The sequence below is a fragment of the Pseudochaenichthys georgianus genome, chromosome 8, assembly GCF_902827115.2.
Source record: "Pseudochaenichthys georgianus chromosome 8, fPseGeo1.2, whole genome shotgun sequence".
In the NCBI taxonomy this organism is placed as follows: domain Eukaryota; kingdom Metazoa; phylum Chordata; class Actinopteri; order Perciformes; family Channichthyidae; genus Pseudochaenichthys; species Pseudochaenichthys georgianus.
Window position 1 is genome coordinate 12,433,707 of NC_047510.2, and position 27,979 is coordinate 12,461,685.

Below are 27,979 nucleotides of genomic sequence, written 5' to 3' on the forward strand. Positions count from 1 at the left end.
GTCCCCCATGTGGTGTGGACACAGATGACAGCATTTCAATCAGAAGAGACAGTTTTGATGTAAGAATACATATTTATTGCAGAGACACACAAATGAATGTAATGGTGATTTTGGCGATTAGGCCCCGTTGTGCAGGAAGTATCATTCGGGAGGGTAGAACCGAACCGATCCGATGAAACCCCCCTGGGGTCGAGACACTGGTGGTGGTGAATGGATAGTTGGGTTCGGTCTGAAGAGGAGGGGTTTAGCTTGGCCCTGGATTCAGAGGGACAGGAGGTGAAAAGGGGTGGAGTCACCTGAAATGACAGCTGTCAGAGGGGAGAGCGGACTTAAAAGGTTTGGCAGAGCGCTATGATAGACTCTTGGGAATAGAGCGAAGTGATTGGTTAAGCTGGAGAGTGACGCCCCCAATCACTTATTGAGAGGAGAGAGTAGTTACATGGGAATAGTAAATGAAGAGTAAAGACGGTGTTCCTGGTTGAACTTACGCTGAGCTTCATTTTTAAAAAGGAAAACAAAAGTTGAAGAAGAAACTTTTTTTTAAAGCAAAGAGAATTGGGTTTGGCCTGACTACGCCTGAACTACACACTTTAAATACGTTAAAATCTTCCCCAATTAAAATCCAAACAAGTTTTGTTTCTTACACAAATAGAACACAACTACCATAATTTACAGCAATTAAATTCTGGCCACATTTCAAAATCTCTGAAACATGATCAGTTATGTGAACACGTCAAACATTAAAAAAAAAGCATTGTACAATAGCGCAGAAGCTGCAAAACAACAGCTTGCTAGCGTCTGTTGAACGGCTGTCTAATTGCACTGAATTAAACTCTTTAGCATGCTGGGAAAATGAATGAGAAGAATACAACTCCCACTTTGTAGGAGACAGGTTTATCCAGTGTGTCCATGCTACGGTAGATACAAAGGATCGCAAAGTGCCTTAGTCTGCAGTTTGAAGTGCCTGCTCCAAAACTAATGTGTCGGCGAACAAATCTTTCCATTTGTCAGGAAACCATGCAGGAGGATGCTCAGTAAATACTTCAAACAAGCAGATGCGAGAGACGGTCCATAAAGTGTCATTCCCAGCCATGGCTGCCTCCCTGCTTCCCTCCTGCAGTCACATATTAATCATCCCCTCTTTGAAAGTGACATGAACCAGAGGGAGCGCCTTTCAGATGGCCACAGAGCCAGCACTGACATAATGAAGGAAACAGAATCAGAGGCACTGCTCAGCATCCAGCAGCTTGATTTAAGGGAATTGCATTGCTCCAGATGTCTCCGATACGGTGAGGGTGACATGTCACTGTCCTGTGATTATTACTGTTCAGATGGAGACAGCTCAGTGTCCCTGGGCATTGAGCCATCACTTAGAAAATCTATTAATTTCTTCCTCTTGGTGCTTCAATTATTAATTAACATCAGGACAGAAGCAATGCGTCCATTTTAAATAATGGGATGATGAAAATGAAACACCTGGATTGTATCCAGTTCTATGCATTTATGGGATATAGTTTCCCCCAGGGTGTTAACGATAAGGCAGCAAGGACACAAACAACTCCATCATGCTGGAAAGATGGCTAGAACTCGTCATCAGAGGTAATCAGCATGATTTTGTCTGACTTGCGGGTGCTCTTGTTGCCTGCGGCCACTTTTCCATTGGCGCTGGGCTGGACCACCTCCTGCGTGGACTGCTGGGTGTACTGCTGGTAGGCTGGGGAGAAGTTGTGGATCGCGTCCTGCACCATGTCTCCTGGGTTCATGGTCTCCTTCAGGCCGCTGGAGATGCTGTGCATGGGTGGGTGGTTTTCTGCTGTTGGATCAAGGACATAGGGAGATAAATGAGTAGACAATAATGAACACGTAAAAGCAGTCATTTGAGGGTGACTTCCTGGAGTCTCTTCTAGTTGTGTTGCAATTGCTTCCAGCCAAGAAATCGACTAGCATTTTAAAACACATTGGAAAGGATAAGGGAAGTTAACCGACAAGCTAACCTCAAAAGCATTAATTTGATAAAAATAATTTCCTACTAGTTCCTAATTTGATTGTGGACCACTTGATTTATGGTAGTCTTGCTAACGCAGGTGAAAAGAGAATTACTAATTTCTAACTCGGCAGGGGAGACAATTCCATTCAAATTAATCTGAATACAAATAGGAGGGTGTGGTGTTGTGATTTCTTGAAGACTAAAAAGCTAGCTATGAAAGAAATGCTGACATGTTGTGGCATCTCATTGGTCTCATTTTATGTGAAAGAGTACATAACCTTTAGTTTTTTGTTCATTCTATAGTCAAAAGAGTTCCCAGGGCGTAATCTTCATGTTGCTCTTTTAGAATCAACTTACTATTCAAATACAACTGAAATGCAGCAAAAAAGGTTCTATATTTTTGATAGGGTTAAATCGCTAATAACATGCTAAATTAATTTGCCAATCAATTATGCCTACCTATTTAATTGGTAGGATAAACCACATCGGTGAAACGTAATAGCAGTATTTTTGTCAATATTGAGTAAAAAGAAAATACAAGAAATAGGCAGAATATATTTCTTTCATCACGGCTTTTCCAAAGGCTTCAGACTAGAAACACATTTCACGGCCACCCTCCTGATGGTCCCTTAGCACCCTGCTGCGAGCCAGGTGGAGTTTACCTCACAACTAAAAGGGTTTAAAAAAAATAAAAAATCAAGGCAGAGATCCACAGTCTTCTGTTTCAGGGTCACTGGCAGTGCCGTATGGATCGGCTTATGGACGTGGCAAAGAGGAGGGCAGGAGGGCGAAGATTGGGCAGGAGGGCGAAGATTGGGTAGGAGGGGAGGGGGCTCTATAAGGCAATTAGAAAAGGTCTGCTGAGTCTCTCCTTACTGCACAACACTCAGGGAGAGGAATCGCAGACCAGAGGAGTGGCAGTCACACACGTCAACACTGGGTGTGCACCAGCAGAACTACATTGTTTGGAGACTTATGGCGCATTTCCACTGCAGCGGGTAGCCCCGTTTAAGTGTTCTTAATTGTCCTCAAGCGGCCAGGCCAGTTTTTGGTGGCCTTTCCATATTGTGTGGCACCGGCTAGCGGGTAATTTTTCCGGCCCCATAAAATCATGGTTCTATCAGGCCAGGGCCAGGGCTGAACTAGTGACGTCAACACTCTCGACTGCTGATTGGTCAGAGAGAATCGTCACAAGATCGCGCGCGAGATCATCCCTAGCGTCGCATATATATCTAGAAGCAAGCTTGCAGCATTTTTATAAACAGCATTTTGTAAACGGAGGAGCTACAAAAATGGCAACGTCGAAGAAAAGCACACCGTGGTCGACCGAGGAGGTGACGACGTTCCTACATCTCATTGGGGATGATAAAATCCAGCGGGAGCTCGACGGCACAACTCGAAATGTGAAGCCGATCGCCCGCCTACACTGCGCTGCTACCCCAGGTCCTAAACTGTAATGGAAATGCGCCACGGCCTCGGGCGGCCAGCGAGGCAGCCCGAGGCCTGAGCGGGGACGCTTAGGGATGCTTAAACGGGGCTACCCCGCTGCAGTGGAAATGTGCCATTAATGATGTGAATCACATAGGAACTGACAGGCTGGTGGAAAAACATACATTATATTCAGCTTTCAAATACTTAAGAGGAATATTGGGTTTCTTTCCATATTGGAAGGAATAACAGGTATAGGATGAAAACGAAACATTTTATTGTATTACCTTCTGCGAGTAAAAAAAAAAAAATGGTAATATCAAATGGATACAGTAATGTTTCAATTTTATCACCACCTCCAGCATTTCTGAATTATCAGCAGCTCACGGGAACAGAGGGTTTCCTACAGTATAGCAGAGAAACTATTGGCAAAATGATTGATATCGCTGCGGAAGGCTTTTCACATGGCTCCCATTTGTCTTTGAGTTGAAAGCAGCGCTGACGTCAAAGAGGTGCTGCTCGCTCGCTGATAGTTACTGTTCTGTATTCCTCTTCATCTTCCTCTACATTGTTTTACTATCAACTGCTGTCTGAGCCACCAGTTAGGATGTGTGCCGATGAAAGCGCCCGCCCACTGCCAGCCTGCCAGCACTGCTGATCAGTATGTCATTTCATTCAGAAGAAATGAAAGTTAAAAAGGTGTACATATAGACATTGCAGCTTGTGCATGTGTTAAAAAGGATTGAATATGGAATCTAACTTTAAAAGTGTGACTGAACTAAATGGCTGAAAAAGGCACATCGTTTATTGTTGATAACACATACAAGTCCGGTTGTGTCTTTTCTCTGAGGGGGAGAAGGGACATGTCAACATATATTTTCTTGTTTTTATATTTGTTTGGCAACCAGTGACTTTATTGTAGAGACAGAATTGAAAGGGTTTTGGCCTGATTACGCCTGAACTACACATATTAAATACTTTAAAATCTTCCCAAATTAAAATCCAAACAGGTTCTCTTTTACACAAATAGAACACAAACACCACAATTTACAGCAATTACATTCTGGCCATATTTCATACTCTCTGGGGAGGACATGAGCAGCTCACCTGGCACTTCATTTTTTTTCTCCTGGTACACGGTGCAGGTGAAGGCATATTTGAGGGCAATGGCAGCAAAGAACATCTCAATGCAGATGATGAAGTTCTGCCACCCTGCTGCCACGGTGCCCGCGCCGACCTCATGTCCATCGATGAAGAGAGCGTTGGGAATGACGCCCCAGCGCTCCAGGATGGCGAGGACCATTCCTACAAAGCAGCAACACTTTCATCAGCAATTTATACTTGTTATGTTCCGGGTTCTGATACCAACAAAGTAGAGGGGTGAGCTTACCTTGCCAGAATGACAAGAAGATGACAGATTTGATGGTGAGGAACTTCAGCACCGGTTCGAACGGCCTGAGCAGGTCACTTGTTGCGAAAAAGAAGATGAAGAGGGCGTAGAGAGACAGGCTGACGGAGAAGTTGTAGATGATTGTGATATACAGGTATCCTCCATTTATGCTGCAAAGACACAAAGAGTGTTAAAAGACACAATGATACATTTGGTACATTTACAACAAGATGACATTGTTCCATCTGTGATCATATGGAAAGCCTGCTCACAGCAAATCTCCTATGTTTTTTGACAGCGATGATTTATTCATATCTTGAATCCATTTATTACTTTTCTGTCAGCCTAAATTTGACGACATTTCCAGCCATATTGCAAGAACAGCTGGGAATGGAGCCTGCTGTGTTCCCTTCTTTAAAAGAGTCAACAAAGCCTGTGTGCCCATGTCCTCCTTATTTCAGAATGCATTTGATAAACAGGCAGACTCTTTATTTCAAAGTCAGTCCACCTTTCTCCCTTCTTTGCATTCAAGAGAGCCTCTCGGAGGCCTCAGCTGTGACTACACTAATTACTCCCACCCAGTATAGAGCGCATGGTTGGCTGAGAGCGTATAAGTAAACAATCTGTGAATCATCATGGTCTTGCAACAGAGCTTAGAGAAAGACACGGAAAAGAGACACTTCTGCTTGCTAATTTTGCTGTTGAAGTATATTGAGAAATAAGGAGGACAGGTTTAATCATGTCTATCTTTTAGCTCAACAATAAGAGGGTAATGATAGAAAGCTGATTGGAAATGTCTGTCTCGAGCCCTTGTTGAACTCTCTGCTTTTTCTGAGTACTTTCAAAATGGTTGTCACAGCTGAATCCTTAGAATGAAACGGCGCTGAGAGGCTGCGAATAGCACCTGAAATAAGTCTGAATAAGGAAATAACGGGCTGCAGATTTGAAAGCTTTTGATTGCACATTAAAGACACATTTGTTACATGTATTACCCTCTCCACATTCTGTTAAGACCCTTTATTGGCTCATCTGGTGGGACTGGAAACGCTCTAAAATTATGTTTATCTGCAATTTCCCCCCGTCTTTGTATCCCATCCAAAGTATGAGATTAAACAACACATCTCTTATAATACTGTGATCCACTGAGCAGCACAACATCAGAATTAAGGGTCTTCATTCCAGGACACTTATTGCATTTGGGGAAAACTTATGAAGAAGTATAAATTCTTTAGTTCAAAATACATTTATAAAAACTTGAATTATTGGCAATACCAACAAATCCCAAATGCTTTTGATAAGGATTAGGAGGGGACACAGCTGGGAAGACACTCTCACAGGACAGTTCAAACCCTGCTGCACTTACCGTATGAAATGAAACCATTTTGTCTCAACATCTTCACTGTGCCTACTGTGACGCCGTGCAATAATGATCTCCATTTGCAAACCATTTCCATGTGCACATGAATAGTATACAAGCCTGCTGGCAAGTACATGGTATGTGTAAGGTACATAAAGAATGAAAAATGGAAAGAGAGGCGCTTGCTTACTTAAAATCTCCATCGTGGTATTTGCCATAAGCCTGCAGAACGATGGTGATGACGGCCATGATGGGTTTGACAACGCAGAACTGGAGAGTCGCCTGGAGAACACATTAGAATCAGAGTGAGAACCAAAACAAACAAGGATGCCAGGAAAGTGTAAGAGGATGAGGAAGGATGTCAGAATATTTTTGTACATTGAATTAGCTGTAAAACTCACAGGCAACAAGCATAGCTCATAGATATATATTGTTTCTTTAATGCATACAAAAACAAAGTGTAAAAACTTCAATTTGGTGTTTCACAGTTTCTTTGCCGGGAACAATCTTGTGCATAATTCTTCATAAAAGAGAAAATTAGGTTTTTAAGATTTGGTTTTTAGTGCAGGATAAACCAACAAAAATATACCAGGTGATAATTGATCTTTCGAGGAGCTGGAAGATGGATTCTGGACAGAGCGTGGCTAGTCATTTCTCCGCAGTTTCCTTTCCTGTCTTTGTGCTAAACTAAGCTAAGCTAACTGTCTGCTGGCAGTAGCCTTACATTCAACGGGGAGAAAATAAGTGGTATCAATAATCCAAACAACAAAGCAAATTGGCATATAACTGATGACATAATAAATGAAGACAAATTACCTTTGAAAAATAGCAAATACAAAAATACAATGCATGCTTTGTTCGACTTGTTTTCCATTCAGGTCCAGAAAGCAAACCGTCTGACACTGATGTCTTCATGCTGATAGCGACTGGCTGGAGAATGCAGTGCAGGTGTAGACCTGCATACAATATAAGACTGGAGGACAGGTGTCCTCTTTGTTGTGTATTGAAGCCTGAACCAACCAATTTGACAGAGGCTGCTCTAAACTCCCATCAGTGCTGCAGCAATTGAAAGCAACAAACCAGCAGTGTTCAACTTGATAAGCCAGGGGGGGGGGCTTTTTAGAAGGGCCAGAGTGGGTGGTGGGCTTGACAGGATGACATCAATAATCATTTAGATTACTGATTTGCTTTGAGAATATTCAGAATGACAGTGTGGCACTAGAACAGGGGTGGGGAACCTTTTTCCTCTCAAGGGCCATTTCAATGTTTTCAACATCCTCCGAGGGCCGTACAAATGATTGACCTCTGCTTAATTATTTTTAAATCACAGCTCATTCATTTCACCTTTCTTTCATTCTGTGCAAAGAAAAAGCAACCTTTTAATCCAGATATCTTACCATGACTCGCACATGCATTCACGTGCACGGTTGTGGCATGACCACCAAAACAGAAAGATATGGACACAAGATGTGTGCATATGTATTTAGTTTCCGAAGATTTTTGCACTTTGAGAGCAACATGAAGAGATCTATGGATACATCTCTCAGCACCCAGATGAAACAGAACTGGAAGCAGATTTATTTTTCTTTATGGATATTTTACAAATCACTCCCCTTTCAAACTGTATTCTTGTTTATTAATAACAACTTTTTGTTACTGTCATATAGTATTTTATACCTGTTTTACTACTTTATTCTCTTATTTTTTGATAACTATAATGATCATTTAAAGATGTGCCTTTACCTCAAAGCTTCTTATATTTGTTAGCATAGTTAGCTAACCAGATGCTAATAACAACAAAGTTATTGACATTATGATCAGTATGACAGATGAGCAGATCGCCACTGGGCTTTCAACTAAAGACACAGCCACGCAGAAACTGCGGCATGTGTCAGGCTCCTTATCGGTACTGCAATTTTTGGAAGTGCAGGAGCGGAGCTGCGTTCTGGTGCTCTCCGTCAGAATTGCATCCCTGTCAGACGAGACATATCACGTGATGACACGTTAGGCTTGTGTTGTGTTCAAGGATCCCGACCTTGGCCAGGAAAAACAGGCACTCGCTTGTTTAATTTTTTTGCGGTCTAGATTTCTTTCATTTTTTTCTTTTTTGCGTGTGTTTATAAATTACCTCGAGGGCCGTACCAAATTCTCTCGCGGGCCGTATACGGCCCGGGGGCCGCAGGTTCCCCACCCCTGCACTAGAACATAGGGAAAGCAAACACTGTCGGCACTAAAAGCGTCAAAGCAAATCCTTTAGCATACCTCCTGCCATGCTTAAGATTCAGAACACAACACACGTTAATAATGCTCGTGCCATGGTTTCTGCTCAGATGATTTTTTTTTTTAGAAACTAGCACCCATGCATACAGACTCTAAATGATACACTTTAATACAGAGCTACATGTGTGTCAGTGTTAAATGTAAGATAAGAGCACATGTTAAAACATTCTACATACGTGGATACCATTTCTAATGTGAATTTAGGAAACCGTGCCCATCTGTTATACTCACGACATTTGACATGTTTCTGTAAGCAACCTGCCTGCGTTTTCTATTACATTACTTGATACTGTCTTGTGGAGATGTCACAGCTTGAAACGACCCCGAAGCATTCTCTTTCAGCAATAATTTTTTGATCACAACAGTTCCCTGCAGTAGTTCACGGATGGCAGCTATCGAAGGAACTCGTTTTTAAATTTCTCCTGAGTCTCATTTCACCGAAGCACCTCTCTACCTCGTGTATTTCAATACAGATGCTCCATTCGTTCCTTCTAAATTGATAACTTTAATTACCAAATCGATGTTTCGGACTATAAAGCCATTGTTTTATTGTCATGTTGTCTCACCCTTTTCTCCATGCATCTGTGGTGCTGTATTCTCTTGGATATTTAATTTGTTCAAGGCAACTCTCAGAGGCTTTTCTGATAAAACCTCTGCCTGACACTAGGGCTGCATAACTAATCAAATATGAATTGCAATCATGATTTAGGTCAGTTAAATGAACGTGAGTGACTGCAATGGTTTCCTTTGTTGGCAACTGTCACAACACCTAATTTCCCCTGGGGATTATTAAAGCATTTTGGGTCGATTGATTGAATATTGACGTTTAAAATACGTGCTAAAGGAGTAATATTGAACAAAAATCAGATGGGCAAAACTAAATATTGACTACATTTAGATGAAGAGGAACTTTTTTTTGTATCAACTGCTTGTGTTTTTTGCTGCTGTTCTTCCATTTAAGGAGAAAAAAATCCAACTAACTTTAATACAAACACCACGGATTAGTGATTACATGTGGGCAGGGAAAGTTTGTAGGAAAAAGACATGTATCAAGGATATTGTGCTTGCGTAAAGCCATGAGTTGAACAGCATTGACATTTGTCAGATAAAAGTCTATTATTTTTTTACCACACTTTCCCATTGTACTTTAACAGCTCAACAGATGCCTAGGGTCCAAATAGTTCAATTGTTGCCAGTTTCAGCTAAATAAGACCCTAAAGTGTCCGACAATATGATAATGGACTCAAACTGAAGGAACAAAAACAGTTTGGAATGCAAGAGCAGCTTATCCTCTAACCTTATCTCCAAGAACCACAATTACTCGAGGCAGCTTTTCCATATCAGTGATTAATTTGTCACCCGCCTTTAAATCGCACACTAAAGCGTCTCCAAGTTGTGCAAAGAATTTCAATGTTTACCCCCACCTCCCCCAAAATGGATCAAAGCCTTTTAAGAATAGTGCTCTGTGAGGATGCCATGTGAAACTTTTCGTTTTTGACTTTGAGGTTTTCACTCAAAGACAACCACAAGATGTGTTTCCCAAGTGTATGATCAATACAACTGATCGAGAAGTCCAGTAAAGAATACATTAGAATGTCCCAAAGCAGTTTCATTACTTTGAATCCAGTGAGTCAGTTGCTCCGAGGGAGTTGACCTGCTTAACAGAGTTTAATATTTTCTGTTCAATATATTGATTTCTGACATTTTCGTTCATGAATGTTAATGAGGTTGACCCATTTTGAAGGATCGGAATAAATTATTGCTAAGACCTGGAGTCCAACACTTTCATTGCACCAACACCCAATGAATGGACTCTGATGATCTTTAATTGTTTTTAAGAGTTTCATCACGGCCCCGGCTGTCAACATGTCCTTGGGCAAGAACTTAAAGGGGCCCTATGATGCTCATCTTCAGGTTCATATTTGTGTTTTGGGCCTCCACTGTGAGATGTTTACATTCATGTTCAAAAAGCTCTTTATTTTGCTGCAGCACCTCTTTTCACCCTCCGTCTGAAACCAGAGCCCAGTCTACTCTGGTTAGCTTGCCAGCTCTGTTATGATTGGTCAATAGCTTAGAGATATCCTGCCCCTACCCCATCACGTACAATATGTTGGAGCGCTAACCAATAGAAGCACAAGTGTTATGTAGTGATGTCACTCTGTCGCACAAGTAAACAAAAGTCCAATGGATGCATTCAGGCAGGGGGGGGGGGGGGCAGAAAATCCCTCTGGAGGGAACTTTGGGATTTTAGCCTTTACAGACCATACATGCACACAAACCAATATAACACACAACAGGAAAGGGAAAACCCAAAAAAGCATAATTGGGCCCCTTTATCCCCAAGTTGCCTTCGATTGGATGGCCAACAGTATGTAAATGTTTACTTCCTTGAGCAGGTGGCACATTAGATGGCAGGCTCTGCCTCTTTATGATGGGTGTTAATGGGTAAATGCTGACTTGTATACAGCATATAAAAGTGCTTTGAAGGGTCATAAAGACTGAAAAAACGCTATATAAATGCAGTCCATTTACCATTCAGATGTCACCATCTTGCATGCTTTAGTTGCAAAACACTTCACGTAGGATTACTGTGAAAGCCCATTGAGTGTTTATCAATTTCTACAAAATAAAAAAAACCTCCCTATCATCATGTGTTTTGTTTTCAAGACATAACTCATAGTTTCAGTTTTGATCAGCATTAGACTGAGAGCCTGTGCAGCAACCCAAGACACAGAGAGAGCTCTGCTGACAGCTCATATCGTCTTTGCCGTTTATCATCAAACTGTGGTCAATTGCTTTTGTTTCCTTTTTTACACCAGTTGACGTTATCCTCTGAAAAGCTCACAGCCAATTATATCAGCTGTCATTTCAAGGTAGTCAGAAGATCTGGGCAGAGTAGTTGTCTTTTTTCAATGTTTGCAAACTATTTCTGTGGTTTTAGGAACACTCTATAGATAAGGTGAAGATGAAATCTCACCTGTTTGCAGAATCTCAAAAAGCCGATGGAGTAGCTCATTCCACCGAGGCAGCAGGTACCATACAGACAACTGGACCTGGGAACACAACAGCAAACAATGAGCTATTTAGTGATGACAACACAAACACTAAATACTTAGCATGTGATAAAAGAAGCAAGCTAAACTAAAGTGTTCGGAGTAAAATAGGAACAAATACAACAGCCATACAATAAACAACAGCTGGTTAAATGTTCAGGTTTTTTTTTACATTATAGCTTATAACCAATGATTGACAAGTCAATCAATCAACGATGATTAATCGATGACCCTTTTTTCAATCAATGAAACGCCTGAGTCCAAAAAAAGAAAAGACATTTGCTACGTCCAGCTTCTCAACCGTCTTGAGGATTTGTGGTCCTTTTTTCGGTTTATGTAACTGCCAACTGATTTTTGACTGTCTGACTGACAATGCAGGAACATTTCAAAATGTCACCTCGGGCTCAGAGGAACTATGATGGGTAATTTTTAGTATCAAGAAAGTTCATTGGCAAATCAATCAATAATGCAAATTGTTTGTTTCTGCCCTAGTTGACATTACTGCTTAACTGGGATGTATTTTGGCCAACATATAATGTATAGCGTAAAACTTTTAAACGGTTTTGTAAAATAATTGACCCAGCTGAGACTATATTGTTGATGCAAATCTGCCTACCAGACAAAACCCAAATGGGAGTTATTCGTAGCCTAAAAAGAATCATGTAAACCTAAGCCGCCAACACCATAATGTGTGCAGGTATTGCACATATAATACATTTGAAAAATCTAATTTACACAAATTGTCAATAAAATAACACTTGTACAATAGCTCAGGCAGTAATGTGAGACAGTGGATTTGAAGACTTCATGGTATTAAGGTGTCTTTAATAAATACATACATTAGTACTGGCCTAATCAACAACAACAACAAACAGACTGGTCTGACAATACTGAGGATCGGGACACAAAAAGGTAGATTTGACTTTTACTTGAAGAACCTCTAGTTTCAGTGAAAGTAGTAATTAAATATTTTTGTATTTTGTATTATTGCTCTTAGTCAGCAGTTTCGGGTTAAGGTGGCAGTTTTGGGTTAAGGTGGCAGTTTTGGGGCTGGGGCGAATAACATAAGTAAACTGGTGAGGAAACTGGCTTTACTGTAGGAGTGAGCCTTGAGGGAGCAGACAGGAAGATTAGGTCTAATCTGAGCCTCGCCCGGGCCACTTCCTGCATGAGCAGCACGTCTGCGTCGCAGAACCCGTTCTATTTTTGCTTGCCGTTCACAGCATAAACCGTCGATAACATTTTCATTTGACAGTATTTTCTTTACTTAACACTTGTAGAAGTTGTGAAAAATATAGGCAAACAACTTCTATCTTACTGTGTTAGTGTGAAGGCAAAACGTTGCTTGTGTTTAATCAGTCATGAAGTAGTGGTACACACTTCCTTTTTAAAAACACATTTCCTTAGTGATTATCTGTAGATGTAATCCATTCGTTTGTCAACAAGGTTTTTATTCTGAAATATTAGCATTACACAGTATTGTAGAAAATGCAGTCACTGACATGCAGAGTTCCATTAATGAATAGGAGTACCGGCTTTTATTTTTGAATGAATTTATATTATTTACAAATGAACACACACTACTTAACAGGCACACTATATGTAGAAGTGGCAGCAGAAGCGCCGCTGCAGAGACGCTGGGAACAGAGCGCAGGTCAGCGGAGGCAGTTTGGCCCGGGCGTAATGTCTACGCGTCTTATTTCAACTCATCTGTCTTCTTCTTCTTTGGAGATAAGCTACTAATCAAACTAAACAATCAAATGTATCGTCATCACTTGCAAATGAGAGCATAGATAATCAGTCAAAGTGAATTTGAGAAACAAATTGCTTGCCTACAGAGCAAGGCAAGGCAAGTTTATTTATATAGCACCTTTCAACACAAGGCAATTCAAAGTGCTTTACAAAAAACGAAAGACATTTAAAATCAGTAATAAAATAAACATTAAAAGAAAAAATACATGGATAAAAGTTACAGTGCAGTTTAAGATGGGAATAGTTCAATTCAAAAGGAGCGGCAAAAAGAAAAGTCTTCAGCCTGGATTTAAAAGTAATCAGAGTTGCAGCGGACCTGCAGGTTTCTGGGAGTTTGTTCCAGATATTTGGAGCATAATAACTGAACGCTGCTTCTCCATGTTTAGTTCTGACTCTGGGGACAGAAAGCTGACCAGTCCCTGAAGACCTGAGAGATCTGGATGGTTCATAGTTTAGCAGGAGGTCAGTAATGTATTTTGGGCCTAAACCATTCAATGCTTTATAAACCAGCAGCAGTATTTTGAAATCTATTCTACATTAGAGGAATATTTTTCAAGTTTGTAATACTCTTATCAACATATGAGTGGACAAATATGCTTTATGCAAATGTTTATTATCATTTGAACAATGACAAATATTCTCATGAATATTAAACACAACAACCTCTGAACATTACAAATATTCGCCTCAATTCAACCTGGAACCTCTCATACAATATAAAGTGTGCGCGCGCGCGTGTGTGTGTGTGTGTGTGTGTGTGTGTGTGTGTGTGTGTGTGTGTGTGTGTGTGTGTGTGTGTGTGTGTGTGTGTGTGTGTGATGGATCGTTGGAGCTATGTGCAGCTCAAGGCATATGCTCGAACGGGAGCTGCCTGGACGCTGCAATCATGTTGCACTATCCGTGCTGAGTGTGCTGATTTTTCGTACAATGCCCCACTGTCTGGCTTCCTGCATAAAGTCAAGTGCTCGGTGCAGTTGTCGGCGAAATGTCGCTCCTCTGTTTTCATTTAAACAGCTCCTTATATCCGTTAGCGCAGCTAGCTAGCACCAGATGCTAACAACAACAATGCACGTAAGGTCTCTCGCTCGCTCGGGCCACACATACACACACCCTCCCGGTCCTCCCGATGGCCAGTCGGTGAGCATGGAAGTGTGGTCTGCCGCAAGCGGGCAGCAGGAGCGGGGCTGTCAGCATCAGCTTGTAGATGGTATTTTAAACTCGATGCGCTCTGAAACTACGGGGCGGCCGAGGACAAAAAATACACATGCGTTAATCGCGTTAAAATAATTAGTGGCGTTAATTTTTTTTTGCTATTAACGCGTTAACTTGACAGCCCTAGATTTTATTAATCTGCCATGGGGCGGATTAAAACCTACTTAACTTTATGAAGCTGCAATATCATCCACAATATTGGATGTTATAGGAAATCCTAAGGGACGTGCAACATGGAGGCAGTAAAGTCTCAAACAAGCCGTTGAATTTATGCCTCGTCTCCAGTTGCTGGTGTTGAGCTATGCCGCAATTTATCAAGGCCTTATTACCAGTGTTGGGTGTAACGCGTTACAAAAGTAACGGAGTTACAGTAATATATTACTTTTTGCTGTAACGAAGTAATGTAACGCATTACTAATGAAATGTGGGTAATATATTACCCGTTACAATGCTCAGTAACGCAGTTACAACACATTTTAACCCGAAATTAAATGGTGTTTTGTTTTTTAACAATGTACTAACATAGCGAGACATTCCGACACCAGACAAATTGTGCGGGTAGATTAGTAAACCTGGTGTTTACCCTTCAGGCTTCGCGCCGGGATCTTCGGGGCAGTTGAATGTTATTCACCCGCTATTCAAAAAAGAGAACGGAGCGAAAAATACTAACAACAAATTGTGTCAGGTGCGCGTGACCTGCTCCGCTGCGCGTGCATCATTTCCAAAGTGCTTCCACAGCAGTGACACACATCTGTGGATAATCATTTATACGAAAATGGTTAAAGCAACCATCACTAAACGCCAGCAACACTGCATCTACTGCAGGCCGTAGCAACAGGTCAGATGGGAACATCACGTGACCCTCCGTTGTGGACACGAGCTTACTCCCGCCTGACTCGCCGCCCTCAACCCCGGAGCAGCAGTCTTCATCGCCCGAAACACCGCCGCCCCTCTGCGGCCCGCAGGTGCCAGCCAGGATACCACGGCAAAACAGAGCCTGCCCAGGTATATCTAAACAAGTACCCGCCTGTACAGTGGGGTTAGGTGGTCATTTTGCAGCTCGTGGTATACAAATAGACAAGGGCTAGAATATGTGAAAATAGTGCCATATTCTGCCCTGCCTGTAGAAATGTTGGGTCACAAATAATGCATACAATAGCACAGATGCCTTCACCACGAATGGCTCAAGCTTATCAACGAGCTAATGTTGCAGCTGAAATGATCTCCAGGTCACAAAGTCAACCTCACGTGATGATGATGTGATACCAGTTTTCAAGCACAGTAAATATTCTCTTCCCAGAATATATGATGGGACCAAGGTGATGATTTAGTAGGCTACATGGTTTTAATAATACTTTTGCTTTTCAATGTTTGCCATTTCAAACCATGAGCTGGTTCAAATAATATTTGCCTTGATTTACAATATGTATCATTTGTTTTATCGGTACAGTTTTGAAGCTTTTGTGCTTTTCTTTGCCATAGTCCACTTTGGACTGTATGAGATATTTCAGGATATATATTTCACTTTTAACTCACTTGAAATGTTGTCTCACTTGCTTGGTTTCAAAACATAACAAATGCCAAAATACTGTTCATTGAGGCCATCAATGCTATTTCTCATTGCTGTTGCCGGCCACTATTGCTCATGTAAACCTACTACTGCTGCGCCCCCTGTGATCTCAGATTCACCCTGAGTCATTTTGTTCTGGAGCCGGGCCTGTACACGGCCATATACTAAACACACTACAGAGCCCATTCCGTGTCCTGTCAGTGTTTACTTCCTCTCTGCCTTATTCTGGTGATTTATCTGACGTCCAGCGCTCCGTCTTTTAACCTCTTTTCCTTTCTCTTTCTTGATCCTCCTTAGCAACCTTCATTATAGTCCTTGACAGTGGTCTGTACTGCTGTATTAACAACGTGTCACATGTTAAGAAGTTACAATCAGAATGGAGTATTCAACTAAGCCGTGTAATACAAGGTGTTAGTAGCCTTAAGGGCCTCCACAGTTGTTATGCTATACTACATCGCCTTTCACTGGATGTATAATGAGCTGCACTAAATTACATTTCAGCATTTAAAATACCTAGCCATTCTTTTGCGGTTATTTTGGTGAAAGTAACTAGAAAAGTAACTAAAGTAGTGTAACTCATTACATTTCAGAGACAGTAATTTTGTAATGTAACTTATTACTTTCAAAAGAGAGTAATAAGTAATTATGTAATATATTACATTTTCGAAGTAACTTGCCCAAGTAAGGGATAATGTGCTGCGACGCGGTCATTATGGGGAAAAGAACACCGACAGGCTGATCAGGAGCCCGACGCGAAGCGGAGGGATCTAGATCGGCATGAAGGTGAGCAAAAGCAAACTGCATGCAGTTTGCAGTTTGCTTTTGGAACTGGGACAAGAAAAACTGCGGAGAAGTAACGGGGCAGAAACCCTCCTTTTTACGCAGCGGTCCAGACATAGACATCAAACGGCGACACATATTCACTTGCCAGTTACTTTGTCATTAGGGCAGGGATATCTAGATACTTTCCAATGTTTGACATCATGAATTGTGCTACTTTTAAAGCAAGGAGCGATGTTTTCAAATCTGTAATCAAAAAGCTCCTCAAAAACGCAAGCAGGTCCTACCGTTGGCTTTTCAAACTGACAAGAGACGCTCTAACTGTTTTTCAAATGTAACAGTTTGAAAAGCAAGCAAACTGTCTGATTGTCTTTAGTTTTCCGCTGGCGTGTGATAGCAACATGGAGGATTTTAACATTGATTTTAATATATTTGGAGAGCACAGTAATTTGGAGTAATGGTTAGTGGCTGATGAGTCCCCAGTGAAGAAAAGAAAAAGACAAGAGGGACAAGAAAACAGCGGAGAAGTAACGGGCAGAAACCCTCCTTTTTACGCAGCGGTCCAGACATATACATCAAACGGCAAAACATACAGTGTGCAGTTACTTTGGCATCAGGGCAGGGATATCGAGATACTTTCCAAGGTTTGACATCATGAATTGTGCTACTTTTAAAGCAAGCAGCGATGTTTTCAAATCTGTAATCAGAAAGCTCCTCAAAAACGCTATCGAAGCAGTTCCTGCCGTTGCTCCGTTAGTTCAAACAGTAACAACGAACTATTTTCTTCGCGGATGCATGTCAATTTAAATCAATACATACAACTATTTTTTAAATCAATAAAATCATTTTCTAAATCCATAAAAGCACTTCAATTAATATTGGGAGTCATAACGTTACTTTGTTGAGAATGTGGCCATGTAATAAGCGGGATAATGTGCAGCGACTTGGTCATTATGGGGAAAAGAACACCTTCATGCCGATCTAGATCCCTCCGCGTCGCAGCACATTATCCCTTACTTACATTAGTGTCTCCACTGTCTTAAGGACCTGGAAAAGAGCAGCTGCCCGGTGGCTGAGTCAGCCATAAAACACAGCCTGTCTCAAAAGCTCTGAGATAAGGGATAAGTGGCCAGTGATGTACCTGAACGCGTTCAATGAACGAGTTCATATTTTGGGCGAACGTGAACTGAACGTACTGTATTTCCGCTAGATGAACGTAATTGAGAACGCGTTCATTCTCAGCGCTGTATAACGGCGTTCAAAAGTGCGTTCATTCTCAGCACTGTATTATAACGGCGTTCAAAAGTGTGCTAGATTTCATATGCCTTTCAGCCGAAAACCCAGTTAAAACACACAGTAAACAGGCTTCAAAATAATGCCAGACCTTGACGCTGAGACACTGTCCGAATATCTAACTGAACAACTCGGCCGTGATGTTAACTGTCACCGTATTGACACTGCGAGCAGCAGATATAGCTCGTTTAAAGTGTGTGCTGAGTGCAATGAAGTTGCGGAGATGTTTAACCCAGAACTCTGGCCTGAAGGCTCAGTTGTGAGGCGATACTATGAACCACGTAAAGCGGAGGTGATAGGGGCTAGCAGAGCTAGACCTTTTGCTGGTGCGAGGGTACTGAATGGGGCTACGGCTGAGCTGCTTAGCTAAAGGTTATGCGGGTTGGATCATTTAACTGTCGCGGGCTGCGCCTGGGCAACAGCGCTGCTGATAGGATCCGACGTGTAGTGGTGGACAACTTGCTACAAAAATGTGACATTTTATGCTTGCAAGAAACTTTCTTACCTAAGCAGGACTTGGGAAAGTTGAACTCTCTTAATGACAATTTTCACGGGGCTGGTGAGTCCACTACGGACCTATCTCTGGGAATAGTGAGAGGAAGGATAGCAGGGGGCGTGGCTATCCTGTGGCACAAAAAGCTGGACGCTGTCATTAATGTCATCAGGCTTGAAGTTGACTGGTGTATTGCTGTACAGATCAAAATGAATAACAAGGAGTTTAGCATTCTCAATGTATATACACCATATGAGTCACAGCATAATGAAGATGAATACCTGAACAGACTTGCTTTTATACATTCTTTTATTGTTGATAATCATTCCTCCAGTGTTTATGTAGTGGGTGATATGAATGCTGACATATCAGACAAAAGGTCCTTGTTTGCTAAGCATATGCTACAGTTTTGTGATGATAACAATCTTATATTATCAAGCCAAATACTTCTGCCTACAGATAGCTATTCATATATAAGCGAGGCCTGGCATACAACTTCATGGCTTGACCATTGCATAAGCACCGCTAATGCCCATGACATTGTAAGATCAATTGAGATTGTGTATGAGGCATCAATGTCAGATCACATTCCTTTTATAATGTCACTAGATTGTGATAGTCTCCCTGAGATGTCTCAGGAGGCTAAACATGCCTGTACCACTAAAGTGGACTGGTCCAAGCTCACAAATGAGGATAGGCTATTGTACTATGGGAGAACTGATGTCCTATTAAGTGATGTATATCTACCCAAAGTGGCAACTCTGTGTGTTGATGTGGGTTGTAATGAAAGCTCTCACCGTGAAGACCTCTGTAACATGTATGATTGTATTGTGGGAGCTGTATGGGAGGCCAGTATACCGTGCTGTACCTACTCTAGGAAGAGACACAACGTCAAGCCAGGGTGGAATACACATGTGGCTGATCAATACGCTGAAGCCAAGAATGCTTTTGGGGCCTGGGTCCAGGCAGGAAGGCCCAGAGAGGGGCCTGTCCTGGATCTCAAAAAGCGTACACATGCTAGATATAAATATGCAGTTCGTTATGTCAACAAACACACAGAAACATTGAGAGCGGACTCGATGGCTGAAAAGCTCCTTCATAATGATGTGACTGGCTTCTGGAAGGAGGTGAGAGCTCTGAACAGGGCCAGTACGTCATTACCGTGTACCATAGAGGGAGTATCTGGAGCCGATAACATAGCTGAGATGTGGAGGCAACATTACTCTACTATACTTAATTGTGTTAAAAGTGACCCCTACAAAGTTGGTAGTGTTGTGAAAAGTGACACAGTGGGAATCACAGCTAAAGAGGTTTATCGAGCAATTGAACAGCTAGCTGATAACAAAGCATGCGGCTCTGACCGAATCACTGCAGAGCACCTTAAACTGGCAAGCCCGAAGGTTGCAGTTCTTCTTGCCATTTGTTTTACCGGCCTCATGACTCATGGTATGTTGCCAGACTCCATGTTGACGGTTACCTTGGTCCCTGTCATTAAGGACAAAGCGGGCAAGGTAGGGAGCTTGGATAACTATAGACCAATTGCTCTGGCCAGTGTGTTATCCAAAGTCCTGGAAAGAATTTTGTTGGATAGACTATGTTCTTATTTATGTACCTCAGATAACCAGTTTGGCTTCAAGGCTAAGCATGGTACTGAGCTATGCATCTATGCTTTGAAGGAAATGGTAGAAACATATAGAAGACAGAATTCCACTGTTCTGATTGGTTTCATTGATGCCTCGAAGGCTTTTGACCGAGTTAACCATCATAAACTGTTTTTAAAATTGAGACAAAGAGGTGTGCCTAACAGTATAATTAGGATCCTGGCTTATTGGTATGCCAACCAGAGCATGCGGATCAAATGGGGGAATGCAGTCTCGGCGCCATTTGGTGTTGGTAATGGAGTCCGCCAGGGGGGGCTCCTCTCACCGAGCCTTTTTAATATCTATATGAATGATCTATCGGATGATTTAAGTGTCTGTAAAACAGGGTGTGTGATTGGTAATGTGATTGTAAACCATCTTATGTATGCCGATGATCTGGCAATTGTTTCTCCTAGCAGTGCTGGTTTTCAACAGTTGCTAAATGTTTGTTCTGATTACGGAGTCAAATTTGACGTTAAATACAATGCTAAGAAGAGCGCTGTAATGATCTGTAGAGCAACAGGGGATAAGAACCTTTGTTTTCCAACATTCTATCTGTCAGGACAGGTGCTGTCTGTTTGCTGTAACACGAAGTATCTGGGACACATCATCACAGATGAAATGGCTGATGATGATGACATGTATAGACAGCGGCGTGTCTTATATATACAAGCCAACATGTTGGCTAGAAAATTCTCTTGGTGTTCAGATAAGGTTAAGGTGAACCTCTTTAGAGCGTATTGCACTCCTCTCTATACTGCCCCCTTGTGGGTCAAGTATAAGAAGGCGAGCCTCCGGAAGCTCCAGGTTGCATATAATGACTGTTTGCGTATACTGCTTAGAAAACCAAGGTGGTGCAGTGCAAGTGAAATGTTCTGTAATGCACGAGTCAACACGTTCCATGCTCTTTTGAGAGGTCTGATGTACAAATTCATCTGTCGATTGAATGTTTCTCATAACTCTGTCATTATGCTGCTTTCAAATCCGTGTCTCAGTGCTGTACGATACCAGTCACCTCTGTGGAAACATTGGTATGGCTGCCTTTTTTTAGTTTGTATTTGAGTGTTGTATGTTTTGTAATAATGGACCAAGAGTCTCTTTAAATAAAGATGATGATGATGATGATGATGAATGCGGAAAACCACCCAATCTGGCAACAGCAAGCTGCCTGTGACGCGTACGCGCCTGTCACCCCTTGCTGTCGCACTAAAATATAAATATACTAAATAATATATCAGACTCCTCACAACAAACAATGTGGAACCGCGGAACCGGCGAGCATTGAATTAATGAATGAATTAGTATGGACGAAGCCGAGAGCAGCTGGAGCAGCACTCGCTCAGAGTGAGACTCTATGCGTCTGCGTATGAGCATTTAAAAGAGTTTTACGTTAAAGTCAGTACTGACTCAGACGGAAAAAATCAAACGTTTGCCTGTAAACTGTGTCCGCCCGGTTTGAAAAAGCAAGTCCGTACATCGACGACGTCGACAACAAACCTTAAACGGCACATTGAGAATAAGCACAAGACTAGCCTTTCACGGTATGTGTGAGTGGCGAATAAAAAAGAGAGCCAAAACAGATCCACTACCACCCAAATCCCATTAACATCGTACAGGAGACAAATAATAGCTCGCAGCAACGTATTGAAAAAATAACTATAAACTATAAATTAGTTCATTTTTGAAACCATGAACTTTAGTTCAACATTTTGAATTATGAACTATGAACTGAACTAGTTCATTTTAAAATGTGTGAACTGTGAACTGAACTAGTTCATGTAGAAAGTGAACTTTCCCAACACTGTAAGTGGCACAGATTAACAACGCACTTGTTTATTGCCTGCTCTTTCTATATGGTGTTCAAACTAAATGCTAATTCAAGGGCAGCAAGAAGCACTTTGCACCATTTGTGACTGTACAAGTGAGGTTAATTCATATTGTGGTTTGACCCAGTCAAGTTGAAGAGGAAGTGATACTTCTGTCAACTTGAAAAACATTTGAAACGTCACAGAAGTACCAAATTGAAGCAGTATGAGCTTGCATGCCTGAATGGAGAATTGGAATGAGAGCACTCACTGTATGGGCTTCCCTCGGATCTCTGACATGATTGCACTCTCTCCTCCCAGATACTCAAAGGACAGGCTCAGGAAATTGTAAATGACAAAAGCTGTAACAGAAAGAAAAGAGTCTTAAAACCCTGAACCACCCTGGACTGTAGAAACATTTCTCATCACCTTCAAGTATAAGCTTATTTGAAAAGGTCAAACCATTTTAGAGGAGAAAACTTCCACATGATCAAAAAATAATTAGTCCTACAGTTTGGAACAATAAATGTTTCCGTCCTTACAAGCTTCCAAGGGTTCTGTGTCTTGGAAATCCCTTCCTAATCCTTTGTTGCTATTTAAAGAGGGATTAAATGTAGCTAATGCAGATGGTGTCCAGTCAAGAGAAGGTTCATTATGTTATAGCCGGAGCTGCTGGTCCACTCTGCCTGCTTTCTGACGCGCTGCGCTATCAATCAGCCACAAAATTGGCCTGCAAACTGGAAACTAATCTCCTGAATAATGCATTTCCTACTTTTCTCAAATTACTTGTAATACATTTTGCAAGTGATTCACCTTTGCAATTGGTGAAGTGATTTCGTCTGAAAACGAACTTCCAATTAAAATACATGACAGTTGCAATGCAAAAAAAGGCATATTCAAAAGAACACTTTAGTTGTTTACTTCCAAACACTGAAACCAGTGCACTAAAAAGGATCCTCCTAAAATAACTCCACCTAGTAATTTAATACCTGCGACAATGAGGTCTACCTACATAAGAACAATGACTGCTGTGGAAACTAGTTTGGTCAGTTCCTCGTCTTTCCTGCCATGGCAGATATTTTAAAAAGGCAGAGTTGTTGTGATACTAACCTTCGTAGCAGTCTCGAATTGAATCAAAGTAGACATAATATTGGTCGTTAGTGATGAAAAGCAGGCTGAGCCAAGAATCAAAAGAATAAACTGGCACGATGAACAGGATGCGGATAATGTAGCGCTGCTCATTGGGGACACTGTAAGATCGGAGGTGTGTATAGATCTGAAATGAAAAACATAGCATATGAAAAACATTAGTAACAAGAAAATGAAAACTTGTGGAATATAGTTATGGATTAAACAACTCATTGTTGATCATGAAGTACGAGATACTTTAAAATAGAAAATAGTCTAAATTGTTGCACCTGTAGCCACCAATGTTTGGCCTTGACTCTGAAACACTTGATGTTTCAAGCACCAGAGAGCCCATGGCAAATTATCAACTATTTACCAGGATGATATTTATAGTCCTGTCCTTATAAAGATCTGTCACTATGAAACACGGCAGTATGTTGTACTATAATAGAGAGATCACGCAACTCTCATTTTAAAAGGGGCCATACTATGCTAATTTTAAGGTTTCATATTTGTATGTTGTGCCTCCACTGTGACATGTTGACATGCTCTAATGTTCAAAAAGAACCTCTTCCACACTCCGTCTGATACCAGAGCCCAGTCTGCTCCGATTGGTTATCTTGCCGGCTCTGTTGTGATTGGTCAACTGCTCCGAGATGTCCCGGCCCTTAGCCTAGCTTATCACATACAATGTTTTGGAGCGCTAGCCAATAGAAGCACGAGGGTTACATAGTGATGTCACTATGTGACAGAAGTAAACAAAGGACTACATTTTAGTTTCCGGCAGAGAAACTCCCTCTTGCAGGAACTCTGGGATTGTAGCTTTGCAGACCATTTACATGCACACAAACCTAAATAGCACACAGGAAAAGGAAAACCCAAAGAAGCACAATAGGGCCTCTTTAATGACCTTCCAAAACATTCCAGCTTCAACCCGACTGTTCACATTTACCGAATATTGTACAGCTTGAACTTCAAACACAGAAGCAGACAATATGATCAGTAAATATATATATTTTCACTGAGCTGATAAAAGGCCTTAACCTTTCCCCTATACGGCCTCCATACAAAGTAAAGTGGTACAGCTGACAGCATGTAACAGAATATGGCTGAATGATTATCATTCTTCCCAATGACCTTTAGTTTCATAGACAAGGCGTATTTTTTAAACATGCCAAAACTAAGACCCGATATGGCAGCTTAACAGATGAGCCACATCCAAATTATTCTTTTTGTTATCATTAAAGGAATGTTACTTTAAGTGTTGGCTTATCCAATCTGATCCCAAGAAACACAGCTCGTCATGATGTGGAGGTCAGTAGAGGGAGTTCAGTTTGCAACAGTGTAATTAAAGTTAAACTGCCTCTGAGTTAATGCGGGCAAATAGCTGCAGCTTGGCTAATCTCATTAATGTTACCAAATCAAAAGCCGAGCTGTCGCAACATAAGTGTGTGGGTGAACTGCCATAAACTAGAAGCGTCTCTGATTCAACAGACAATAGAGAATAGAAAAACATCAACACCTATAATATTGCACATTTAGTTCATCCTCAAATAAATGCAGTTGTGTCCGACTAATACTCACAGCTGCTCTTCAACTAAACACTCCGCATATTCAATTGGAAAATCTGTCAAATTCTTTTACCTGTATTATTTTTCATGTGCAGATGATTACAGTCGTAAAGAAAGAGCTCTTAAAATGTAGCGCCCATTACAGACTGAAGCATATCAGGGAATATAATTGAGAAGCACAGATCTCTGGCAATTGTTTTCTAGCAAACTGATGACTCTTCTTTGTTAAGACACCATTTAAAACAATTCTAACGAGACGTTGTTTTTTCATTTGAACAAGATGCTTATCATAAGCCGTTAGTTCACTAATTGAGCATGAGGGTCAAGCCAAGTAATAACACCATTCTCATTGCTGACTCATACCTTTGATGGGAAAGAAAACAAACGAAACATCGCTACCATATCCATGTGTCACCTCATCAAACTTCGAACCCATTACTGCAACAATTAGATCATTATTGGATGATTATATTGACAATTAACAAGTCTAACAATCAACCGATTTCATTTCTGTCTATCCAAACATCGATGAAACTGTTGCAGCTCTACAGTTCTTTATCTCATTTTTGGGCTAACTTTAATAGCTTTGATTAAAGAAGGGTAACATTCGTGGCTAGAAGATTTTAATTCTAAAAACCTCCATTTGTAGGATGAAGCTAAACAACAACCAGTGTGGGCATTCAGCTTGATTAAATGCCCGTTGGAGGGTGCACATTAAAGCCTGATTACTGCGAGGGTGGGGGTGTGATGCATTCGGCCATCTCTCCATGTGACGTGAAGCAGACTGTGGACTGATGTCCTCCATTTGCCCGCATGCCAGAAAATCCTTCGTCCTCCCTGAATCTATAGCTGCTGCTGACCTGACAGTAATGCATAGATGTATGCTGTTAAATAATAGCTTCAAGCACAAGTAAAGCTCAGACGTATTTCTGCCATAACAGTAGAGTCGGAGGAACCACGATTTGGAACACATAACCATCAGCAATAGTGAGTGTACGTATTGGCACCAGATGTGAGAGACGCAGCCATATAGCGCAGGATAAATTGAGTCTTCTGCTCTTAATCCCGAATGCTCCACGTTGCAAAGGGACCAATAAGCCCACGAAGAAAAGTGAGGAACACTACACTGACTACCAGCCCGAGAAGCATCGGAGACTTCAAAGCAAAGAGGATCTCAGGTCATTGTCTCTCGGTGTTTAGTATTCAGAACGTGAGTTGGGGAGTCTATAGCAATCCTCTAGAGCCTAGTCAGATGAAACGCCACCAGCATTGCAACACCAGTCCTGCAGACCATGTTATTCTTCCCCTCGTGACAGACGGGATGCATGTTGCCATCCTGCGCCATCTCCCTGCAGCACACTTGCTATTTCTTTGTTCAATTAAAATGTCTTGTAGCAAGTGTTTGGCCAAACAAGTACTATATTAAAAAGATAGAAACCAATTTGCGGGATATTGAGTCACAAATCCCTACACAGGCATTGTTTTCAGACTCACAATAACACGATGATGCTTTGCGAGGCTGCTATGACGATTATAAAAAAGGGAACAAAACAATAACAACTCTTCCTTTAACTACACAACAAACCAAAACAGTTAGTATTAAACATATGTTCACATAGATATGATGCCTAAGGATGTCCAATGGATGCATATTCAACACAAGGGTTATCGACTAAAACTGGGAACTATTACAGCTACTCAACATAACCACAGCAAACAATGTCATTGTTGTAAATGTTATCTCAATACCAAATCATTTCCCTGCTGATAATACACTGCACCCTACCGCATTCTCTCCGAATGATAAACCATAATGGTAAGCTATCATCTGTGCACAGTGGGTAACTCACGCTCACAAGAGGAAACACTCATTTACAGCAGCGTTGAAATTGTTTCTGGGCGAAGGTGGTCTTTGTTGAGCCATTTATTCTTCCAACCTTCCTTCCCCTTCACATGAAGACAGCTTGCTGAGGATTTATTGTCATTAAAATCAGGTAACATTTTTTAATTTGATGGTCACTGTCAACTTTAAAGTAAGAAAACCTCCCCACAATGCAGTGGGGCAGTGAATGGATAATACCTGCCTGGAATACTTTATGACTAGATAAGACGGTGGCAGTGTGAGTATGAAAATAACCGGTGTGATCTGCCGAGACACTGAATTTACAACATTGTTTTGTAAGGTAGTATAACAAGCCTTTCTGGATATAATAAGTTGTTTCCGTCCTCTGGCAAGGGAGGTGCAATGTGTCACTCTGCACCTATCTCAGATGACATTTACTTTACTGAGTGCGCAACGCTTTGAGCTGCATTACTCATAGTGTCATGCGGTGCACTGATTTAAATCAGCTATGGGTACTTAGAAATATGCACACACTCACCTGGTGGCATGTTATGAGCAAGGCAGACCACACAAATATCCCTGTGAGGGCCTGAGCTGCCAGTGTGTTCAGAAACATCTGGTGTTCTATGATTGTGCCATTGCTTGTTCGAATAATTGTCATATTGGAGACGTCTGGGAGGATTGGTGCATCAAGGTGAAGGATAGAATTATTGTCATTTGATGAATCCATCTCTTCCAATGAAATATTCATCTGAAAAAGAGAGAAACAACAAGAGGGTTTACAGGTAAAATGTAACATCCCCATGGGTTTGACTTAATAATGCCAAATGATTTCATGTCCCCTGCTGTGAACACAAAATAACTGGGTTTTTATAACCATACTAAAAAATAATGAGAAGAAAAAACACCACAGTAAAATAAAAGTGAAACACTATCCGTATCTTGATATTAAACTTCTTAACCGTTAACAAACAGCTTACCTTGTCTCAGGAGGTAGGAAGCGGCTTTATCCTGTTTAGTCGATACTGTCCTCGAGGCCAATGTTATAGGATCAACATGGAGAACAAACTCGCTTTTCAAAATAGCCAACTGACCTAATTCACTGCCATTTACAAGCGGCCCGTCGACTTTACCATCGACGGGTTCAACAGACTGGACTTCCTTGTTTGAAACAGGTTTGACACCTCGGTGAAACAGCACCGAGGTCGAAGTCCACGTATTCGGAGAGGAAAACTCCAACAAAACCTGTGACAGAAAAGTCACAATACACTAGCCTGGTGCGTTAACTCCGTGTAATAAGTGGACAAAAGTCAGACTTTCAGTGTTAACGACAAGTATGTAATGTATCCTTCGGCGGCGTCTCGCTCAGAGATAAACAGGTTGGGCACAGGTGAACG

At 41.5% G+C, this 27,979-nt stretch overlaps 1 protein-coding gene across 1 annotated transcript; it reads right to left on the minus strand.

The window, feature by feature from the left end:
- Nucleotides 1–49: 49 nt before the first annotated feature.
- On the minus strand, nucleotides 50–27,979 carry tmem184a (transmembrane protein 184a). The gene is made up of 9 exons (XM_034089226.2): nucleotides 27,563–27,979; nucleotides 27,121–27,333; nucleotides 23,151–23,316; nucleotides 22,312–22,402; nucleotides 11,420–11,495; nucleotides 6,353–6,444; nucleotides 4,806–4,975; nucleotides 4,523–4,720; nucleotides 50–1,813 (listed from the first exon to the last, which is right to left on the minus strand). The coding sequence occupies exons 2-9, from the start codon at nucleotides 27,331–27,333 to the stop codon at nucleotides 1,581–1,583; spliced, it is 1,239 nt and encodes a 412-aa protein (XP_033945117.1). The 5' UTR covers nucleotides 27,563–27,979; the 3' UTR covers nucleotides 50–1,580.